The sequence below is a fragment of the Anguilla rostrata genome, chromosome 1 (assembly GCF_018555375.3).
Source record: "Anguilla rostrata isolate EN2019 chromosome 1, ASM1855537v3, whole genome shotgun sequence".
Taxonomy (NCBI): Eukaryota; Metazoa; Chordata; class Actinopteri; order Anguilliformes; family Anguillidae; genus Anguilla; species Anguilla rostrata.
In genome coordinates this window covers 445,364-455,000 of record NC_057933.1, presented here as the reverse complement: position 1 = coordinate 455,000, position 9,637 = coordinate 445,364, and the positions used below count along the sequence as shown (strand labels likewise).

Below are 9,637 nucleotides of genomic sequence, written 5' to 3'. Positions count from 1 at the left end.
TGTTGCATGATGGAGGTCATTCAGGCTTTATTACTGGTTATTGATCTTTTTAAATAGTGGTCTGTGATTGGTTGGTTAGAGGTTTACAGGCCTGTGATTGGTTGGTTAGAGGCAAGAGAAGCTGGGCAGAACATACTGGCAGGGGTACTGTTAACAGGTGACTAATGGCTGTTGGGTTCACCACACACATACAACCCATAATAGATCACTGCCCACAGATTAACCCAACTCCCCAAACAGAACCACAGACAGACCCAACACCACAAACAGAACCACAGGCAGACCCAACTCCCCAAACAGAATCACAGACAGACCCAACACCACAAACAGAACCAGAGACAGACCCAACTCCCCAAACAGAACCAGAGACAGACCCAACACCACAAACAGAACCAGAGACAGACCCAGCTCCCCAAACAGAATCACAGACAGACCCAACACCACAAACAGAACCACAGGCAGACCCAACTCCCCAAACAGAACCACAGACAGAAGACAGACCTAACGCCACGTAGTGACAATTCCAACACCACATGAAGGGGAAGAAAGGTAGTTTTGCAGGGATCGGCAGAAGCAGGGATCAGCTATCTGGGAGCAGGGCTCTGTTCTGGAGAGAGAAGCACATGATAAATCAGAGGAAATTAGCCTCATTCATCCTGCCTGAAATCCTGTCCTCCATCACACCTCAGAATCTGTAGCGGGGAAAAAGGCCTCATCATGGACATGCAAACTGATGGCTCTTACTTCAGTCCGTCTGGGCCTGCATAGCTTGTGTAGGGTGTGGAGGTGGGTTAGGGTGTGGTGTTTGGGTGGAAGTGGGTTAGGGTGTGGTGTTTGGATGGAGGTGGTTAGGGTGTGGTCTTTGGGTGGAAGTGGGTTAGGGTGTGTTGTTTGGATGGAGGTGGTTAGGGTGTGGTGTTTGGGTGGAGGTGGTTAGGGTGTGGTGACAGGCCCATCCAGTCCCATCAACCGACAGGGGGGCTGGCCGCTTTTCGGCTCCGATGCATTTCGATGACTGATCTGCAGCCTGTCCCCCCACTACAGGGGACCCTGAAACAAAGAGGGGTGACTGTTCCAGCCTGTCATTACGTTGACCTCCGTAGGTACCTCAGCAGCAGGCAGACATGATTTTCAGGGTGCTCGAGTGGGAACCCCAAAGACCAGGGGCAGCAAAAACAGACCCCACCCTCCCCATTACATCTGCCCCCTCCCCCTCGTGAAGCTCTAATGCTCTTTTAATGAGCCCCTCCAGATCCCACTGTCCCCGCGGAATCACCGTTTCCAGGTTCCTTAGTGTTCTCCCAGGAGTGATGGGAAGAGAGAGCGGCACATGCACTTATTTACAAAGGTCAAAGGTCATAGAGTGGGAGGGTGAGTCCAAGGACAGCGGGGGTTGGCGGAGGGCAGAGGAATTTATAAACTGAGGAAAAGTGTTCACTGTGTGTCTGAGAGGCGAACGCTGTTAGTTTAAATGCAGTTTAAGCTGCGACGGAGAATTGAGATACTCTAAAATAACCCAAAGAGGGCTTCTTCTAATATAAAATGGCTTCCAGACTAAGCAAGATAAGTAAGCAAGGTGAGGTACCTGAGTGTAACTGCCCAAATCAAAACTCATTTACGTGTGTATTTTACATCACAACACAGGCTACTCTGCATAACAGCAAGCTAGCCCAGTAGCTACAAGAAAGCTGTGCTGTCCAACTGAAGTGTTGACTACAGGACAACAGATGGATATCCTCAGGGAAAACGAGGAGAAGGGGTAAAATGATGTTTAAAGATGGAATTTGAGCAGCTAAGGCAAACATTAAATGCTGCCATTGCAGAGCAGTACAGTACATTTTAAAACGCGACATTTTCCCCCCGTTTTTGTTTCCCTGTAAGCCAGCTGAGGTCTGGAGAGAACTTTCCAGTCAGATCGTCCGCCACCGCAAAAATGCTTTCACAGCCGACTGCCCGCTACCAGCACTGATAAAATAAACTGCAACATATAGCAGTTCTGTTGAAGAGACTATACAATAGCGTTGAATGTTACGTTAAGCACGATCAGTTTAAGCATACACGTTGCTAAAGTAAAAGTTGAGTTATTCCAGACAAAATATAGCTTTGTCGTGGTCGTTTTGCCCCACAGTACACGTAGCGTTATGTATTACAGGTTATTTGCTGGTCAGAGCCAGCTACTTTCGGCAATGCATCACAGCTGCTGCTAACTCAACTTGTGCGAGAGGCCAGACCAGCGGTATGGAGCGGCTTTACCGTACGTGAAGGTTTGACTTGTTAATGGACACCTGTTAAGTTAGAAATACAAACCGACAAGCTTAAGCTGGCCTTATACTGAAATGTAACGTTAGCTAACAAGCGATGTAGCCAAGTAAATTATCGCATTGCATACCTGTTTTCCTATGACAAGGGCAGCAACTGTGGCTAACATACACTAATTTTAGCCAACTCGCTAGCACCACCAACCGCTATTTAACCTGGTGTTCTGCTAACTGCTATGCTACTGACAGTACACAACCTGTGCTAGCCACTTTGAGATGGTAGTGGGAACTCTGCTGTGCTTATGTTGTGGTGTTATCGGTGATGGGCAGCTATAAACTGGGGGTGGGGGCGATTTCCCATTAGCCAGCAGTGACTGGTTATCCACATTGTTTCTTGAGTAACTGCCTGACCAACCAGAGTCGTTGTTATATACTTTATTCAACTTTTTATTAAAAGAACACAAAACCATGAGAAATATATAGTGAAATGAAAATATTGTGCTTAAAATTAATGGATGCAACAGCACAGGAGAGGCGTTTTGTTGGATGTGCTGCAGAAATGGGATTTTAATGGTGCAAAGGGGCTGGTTCTCTTCAGGAAAACCATGCTGAGCAAACACAAAGACAAAGGCCAGTCCTTTTCATCTGATACTCCATCGCCCTGCTGAGCGTCCACATGCCATTTTACTTCTCTCTGTTGTCAGGGCGATGACTTGTGGGTTTTGAGCAGGTTTAATTCTGTGCAGATGTTGGATTCTCATTATTATGGTGTTTATAGCCTTCAGATGCCACCAGTTTGTTCCAAAAGAACAGATCCAGGAACTCAATGGTAAACTGTTCCAGAGGAAACTCGGGCAATTCAGCAAGATGAAGCTTTTTATGTCATGGCTTCAAAAACCACATAACAGATACTGCCAAAGAACAAAAGACTGCAAAAATAACACTAGCTATCTTCAGATGTGTGGTTTTAAAGACGGGGGGTGGGGGTGAATGGAAGTTTGACTGTGGCTCTGCCTGACTGATTTTGCCTCAGACAGAACAGAGCAGAGAAACTGAAGCATCAACTACAGCACTGCACTTAACCCCCCCCCCCCCCATAAGGGCTAGAACACTGAACACAGCCACCCCCTTACTGACTGAACACAGCCACCCCCCCCTTACCGACTGAACACAGCCACCCCCCTTACTGACTGAACACACCCACCCCCCCCTTCCCCTCTTTCTGACTGAACACAGCCACCCCCCCTTCCCCTCTTTCTGACTGAACACAGCCACCCCCCTTACTGACTGAACACAGCCACCCCCCTTCCCCTCTTTCTGACTGAACACAGCCACCCCCCCCTTACTGACTGAACACACCCACACCCCCCCTTACTGACTGAACACAGCCACACCTCTTACTGACTGAACACAGCCACCCCCCCCTTACTGACTGAACACAGCCACACCTCTTACTCCCTGAACACAGCCATTCTCCTTATTTTGATTTTTTCTTTCTTCATATATCCTGTAAAATCATGAAGTACAATCTTATGACTCACCTCCAAATACATTACCTCATACATCAGAAATAATAATATAAATGGACCATGAGCCCTTTGGTGATAAACAAAAAACCAGAGGACGAGTTTACTGAGTACTTTCAAATTTTAATTCTTTTTGTTCTTCTAAACATGCAGAACACTATAACACAAACAGTCCAGCATCTTTAGAACATGACAAAATGGTATAGACAGAATACCTGCCTGTGAGCCAATCAGGACAGAATACCTGCCTGTGAGCCAATCAGGACAGAGTACCTGCCTGTGAGCCAATCAGGACAGAGTACCTGCCAGTGAGTCAATCAGGACAGAATACCTGCCTGTGAGCCAATCAGGACAGTACCTGCCTGTGAGCCAATCAGGACAGAGTACCTGCCTGTGAGTCAATCAGGACAGAGTACCTGCCTGTGCACCAATTCCAGCATCACAGTCTAACCAACCAGCATGAACACAGCCCCGCCCCTGGGAATGACTGGCAACTCAGGGGCGATGTGGGTGTGGCCGGGCCAATGACATCACACCACTGTGCTTCTGTGGGGTCTGAATGCTATGTAGGTTCTGAATGCTATTTTTAGTTTTATTTAAGTTTTATTTGTTTTTCCTTTGTCAGGTAGACAAAACGAGGACTCATTTCCAGGTCATGACCTGAGGAATCAAAGTGGGCGGGGAATGCAGGGGACTGTAGCCAATCAGATGTAAGGCTGGTGACTGTGCAGCCAGTCAGAAGAAGGTAATGATTAGATGGCCGGATGCAGAGAGCTGGTTTTCTGGGATGTTTGACCAGTACACTCCTACTCTTATTACTGTATTAATAGGTATTTATTGTTTGACACATTTGGTATGGCCATATTTGGAAGGAATAACTTTACACATTCCATAATCTTCCAATTACACATTCCTATGTTACCATAGAAACCGAGGTTAATTAAGCAAAGAATGGAGTCCCACCCATCTCCTCGCCCAGAAACCTTTGTACAAAAGGAGAATAAGTCCTCAGCTGTACGGAGGCTGAGTCTGTAATACACCTTCACTGAGCTCAGTACAGGGAGTCTCAAAATGTCATTTAAACAACATTAACTGCAAATAAGAAATGAAGCAGTCATGTGATCATTCATTCCATCATTAGAACCGCAGCCTTCCAGTCCCACTGCACGTGTGTGTGCATGTGCATAGGTGTGTGTGTGCGTGCGTGCACGTGTGTGTGTGTGCGTCTGTGCGCCTGCGTGTGTGTGCGTGCGCACGTGTGTGTGTGTGTGTGTACATGCGTGTGTGCATAGGTGCGTGTGTGCGTCTGTGCACGCGTGCGTGCGTGTCTGCATAGGTGCGTGTGTGCGTCTGTGTGTCTGCGTGTGTGTGCCTGCGTGCGTGTGTGTGTGCACGCGTGCGTGTGTTTGTGTGTGCTTGCGTGTGGCAGGGACAGTAACACATGGAAATAAGGCAGGTTTGCCACAGATGCTGTACATCGGCACAGAGACTACGTGCACTACTGAGCACATCATTCTTTACCCTGTGAAACATTCAGGACTTTTCATATTGGACCAATTTATACATTCACTGAGCCAGCCAAACCTCCCGCAAATTCCCCCTCCCCCACGGGCTGTACCCCATGCTGTGGTCCCTCTGGTTGGAGGTAGGGATGGTAGCGATATTTCGGTCATAGCCACCGTGTGGCGTACTGCCTTTCCTTTTGTCTTTTTCTCTTTAGTTATACCTGAAGCGGTAGCAAATCACACTTCAGAGGCCAAATGCTTCCAGAAAAAACGTCACCATTGTTATTTATTAAGTGACCATAAGACAGCCAATCAGCAGCAAGGCCTCGCAGCTCCATGTGACTGACAATAACACATCACATGATCACATGGAAGCTGCGTGACCTTGGTGCTGATTGGCTGTCTTATCAACATCCAATAGATAACAGTGATTACATTTTTATTCTCCAGACACAATTCAAGCAGCCTCTTTATAAGTCAGTTTTTACTAACTGCTTCAGATATAATGAAAGAGAAAAAGATTTTAAAAAGGTAATGCACCCACAGTGGCTATGACCATTACTGCACTCGATAATTAATGCTGTAATATATCATCCAACCTCAGGCTCCTCGCTGTCCTCGTCACACTGAGAATGACATATTTTTCCAAGGAGCGCATGTGCTTTCAAGTCGAAAAATTTAGGAGCACACTAATGCATCCCAATTAGTCGATGTGCTCCTAAATTATTTTTCCAGTTAGCGCACATCAATTTTAGGGAGCAAACGCTCCTAAAATGGGAGCAGTGTAGAGCCCTGAGGTGGGTGGAGTCCTGTGCTGTGGGAGGGGCTGGAGTCCAAGGCACTAATGGTACAGCCAATCGGAGAGAGGCATGGTGGGCCTACAGTCCTTCCAGCTTATGGAGAGGAGAGGAGCTCACACAATCTTACACACTCTCACTCTCCTTCTCTCTCTCTCTCTCACACACACACACACACACACACACACACTCTTACATACACTCTCACACACACACATGCTCTAACACACTCTCTCACACACACACACACACATTCAGACACAAAAGAGTTGCATGCATTATGGGCTGATATAATTGTGCAAATATGTACAGTTAGCTACACATTACTTCTGTATAAATTGTTACAAACTAGTTAGTCCTTTGCAAATAGAAATCTGTTCAGTGTGTCTTTGTTTTTGCTTAAACAAAAATGTCTGGATGGCAGGTGAAGAAGAGGGTGAGGGAGTGTCACAGATCGGCCGAGGTGGACAGCTGTCCCAGACGGGGGTCCGAGTCCATCTCGTAGCGGTAGTGGTACCCCTCCAGGATGTCCCGGCAGGCCTCCCGCACGTCCGTCACCCACCGCTTGATGCCCTTGCGGTTGAGGTAGAGCACGAAGAGGAAGACCACGCCCACAAACCCCAGCACCACCCCCAGGAAGACGTAGGAGGTCTGCAGCGCCAGGTCCGCCCCCTCGCCCGCCGTGTCACCGTGGCAACCCAGGGCCCGCCCCCCAAGCCCGCGCAGGGACGTGTTGTGCAGGTCCGGCGGGAAGGCGCAGGCCAGCTGGTCGCCGTCGGCGACGCGCCCCCCCGTGCCGTTCAGCCAGGCGATGAAGTCCTCCAGCCCGCACGTGCAGGTGAAGGGGTTTCCCCCCAGGAGCAGCCGCGCCCCCCCCAGCCCGTCCAGCTCCCGCAGAGCCCCCCTCCGCAGCGTTCGGAAGGCGTTCTGCGTCAGGTCCAGCTCGTCCAGCAGCTCCAGGCCCAGGAAGGTGCCGTTGTGCAGCGCCACCAGGGAGTTGTTGGCCAGCAGGAGGCGCCGCAGGGCGGGCAGGTGGGCGAACATGGCGGGTGGCAGAAGGACCAGGCGGTTGGCGGAGAGGTCCAGCTGCTGCAGGCTTCCCAGCATGCCCCAGCGCAGCGCGGTGGCCAGGTCCACCAGGGCGGAGTGGTTGTAGAGGGCGCGGCTCAGGTTGAGGTCCCGCAGGGGGCCAGAGGGGACGGCCAGCGCCTCCGGGTGGATCAGGGTCAGCTGGTTCCCACTCAGGTCCAGAGAACGCAGGCTGCGCAACCCCCCAAAAGCCTGCGACTCCACCTCAGCTATCCTGGGACAGGAGAGGGAGGAACGTCCAATCACACGTCTGCACTGTAAATCAGGGCCACGCTTTGACCAATCAGTGGGACTCCCAGCCACACCCACAGCACTGTCAGAGGACACATCACTGCATGTACCTGTACGTGTACCACACACACCTGTACCTGTATGTGTACGACACACACCTTTTCCTATACACTCACACCTGTACCACTCTCATTCTAGTTCTGCTTCAGTCCAACATGCTGGAATGTGTAAAAGGAAATAAATTAATAAAAATAAAATCTCGAATCTCAGCTTGGGGCCTTTCTGTGTGGAGTTTGCATGTCCTCCCTGTGTCCGCATGGGTTTCCTCTGGGTACTCCGGTTTCCTCCCACAGTCCAAAGACATGCAGGTAGCCTAATTGGAGACTCTAAATTGCCCATAGGTATGAGTGTGTGTGCCCTGCAATAGATTGGCGGCCAGGGTGTATTCCTGCCACTCACCCAATGCACGCTGGGTAGGCTCCAGCATCTCCCCTGCTCAGGATAAGTGGGTATAGATAATGGATGGACCCTGCTCAGGATAAGTGGGTATAGATAATGGATGGATGGATGGAAAAACTCCTGGAAGCAGATCTTTACAATTAAGCTGGCTCAGCCTGACTCAGTTCCATAGATCCTGATTCAGGACTGCTTGTGTTCGATGCCTGTTAACCAGGCTATCCTGAGCTTTACTGGGACAATTCTCCCACAGGGCAGCATGCTGTAGTTCATACTCAGTTCTGGAGTCTACAGCTTTCTTTCATTATGAAAAGCTCTCTGTTCAGCCAATGCTTCCATCTTCACCAGGTCTTATGACACAAAGATAAATGCAGCTTTGATCACACATTTTCAACTCAAGAGAAAAACCAGAGACACAAAGACACACAAATAAAAGAGAAAACCTAATTTAAATGGCAGCATAAATATGTTCAATTTGACGAGTAGATTCATGAATTCCTACAGATGTAAAGAGTAATTTAAACTTTGGAAAGCTACGAAGTAAATATATTTTGACAGGTTTTGAAAACCCCATGGTAAGAACGTTATGGAACTAAGTGATTAACAATTGATTATTAATAAAGTGTATTCCCCAGATACACTATTCCTATACAGAATTCAAAGTGATTAAGTAGGTGTATAATTGCGCCGTTTTAGAATGGCCTTTGCAATCCATGTCTCGTGCAAACGGTGGAAATTACAGCTGGCGGGGTAGGCTACTGCTTTTTATGCTACGACGGGCATCTTACCTGTTGTTGCTAAGGGACAGATTGGTTACGTTCTCGAGTCCTTTGAACGACTCGGGTCCAATTCGAGTGATGTGGTTCCCGAGGATAAACAGGTTCCTGGTGTACCCCGGGATGCCGGACGGGATTTCTCGCAGATCCTTGGAAACGCATTTCACAGTCTGCGCGGCTTCTGAGCACTCGCAGAGAGACGGGCACGTCGCGCGCACAGAGGATGCACAGAGCAGCGTGCAGAGAAGAACCGCATGGAACATTTTGTAAAAATAATTATAATAATAAAAATTCCAAAAAATAAAAATAAAAAAATCGCACAGAAAGTTGATTGCTTCTCCAAAAAAGATCGGTAGGATTTTTTATAATCCACCAAAACTTTCAGAGCGACTACTACGGAACAAATTGGTTATCTGTTTAACCTAATGGTGCTAAAGCACATGGTTACTATTTTGATGTTCTTTTCCCCGGATTTTCCTCGCAGAGTAGCTTACATCAGTTACATGAATGGTCAAATTTCCGATCGATTCCGTTTGAAGATTGATTTCAATAGTGTTCCATGGTGTCTGTGCAAGCCTATCCTTGGTTGCTCAGACTTTTTCAGTCCCTGCTTCCTTTTTCCGTTTCTGTCTCTGCTTCGTTTATGGAGCATCAGCATGACAGAGGACTACACACTTCAGAGGCCCTCGTGCTAGTGCGAGGTAGAGGCTTATTTCCATGTGAAAAGGCGATCTCGCGGTCCAGAGCGTTCGGCGCCTGGGGCGGCTGGGCTCTCTCGTCCACACACCGAAATAAAGAACGTAGCTCAACCGCAGACGAAGGAATGAACAAGGGAGGGGCCACGCGCTCCGCAGGTTCCACCTTTCTTAAAGGAACACGAGCAATCTCGCCGGAAAGGAAACCACATGATCATTTGGAGTGAAAATCACTGAACGAAGTCCGAGAACTGTTTTTTGGCTTAAGATTAGTAGACATTGAATTTTTTTGGCTTGTTAACTT

The 9,637-nt window shown here is 48.4% G+C and overlaps 1 protein-coding gene and 1 long non-coding RNA gene across 4 annotated transcripts in view; one reads left to right on the top strand and one right to left on the bottom strand.

Annotated features, from left to right (window-relative positions):
• Positions 1 to 6,649, top strand: part of LOC135254311 (uncharacterized) — a 14,519-nt gene extending 7,870 nt beyond the window's left edge. For 2 of the 3 annotated variants that reach the window (XR_010329856.1, XR_010329867.1), the window contains exons 2-3: positions 4,410 to 4,529; positions 6,511 to 6,649. This is a non-coding gene — a long non-coding RNA (uncharacterized LOC135254311). Of the gene's footprint in view, positions 1 to 2,103; positions 2,255 to 4,409; positions 4,530 to 6,510 lie in introns of those variants that run through there. The other variant, XR_010329863.1, reaches the window with a different exon arrangement.
• Positions 3,887 to 9,475, bottom strand: LOC135254223 (trophoblast glycoprotein-like). Its single transcript, XM_064334391.1, has 2 exons — positions 8,651 to 9,475; positions 3,887 to 7,389 (listed from the first exon to the last, which is right to left on the bottom strand). Exons 1-2 carry the CDS (start codon positions 8,899 to 8,901, stop codon positions 6,534 to 6,536), a joined length of 1,107 nt encoding a protein of 368 aa, XP_064190461.1. The 5' UTR covers positions 8,902 to 9,475; the 3' UTR covers positions 3,887 to 6,533.
• Between the last annotated feature and the right edge of the window lie 162 nt (positions 9,476 to 9,637).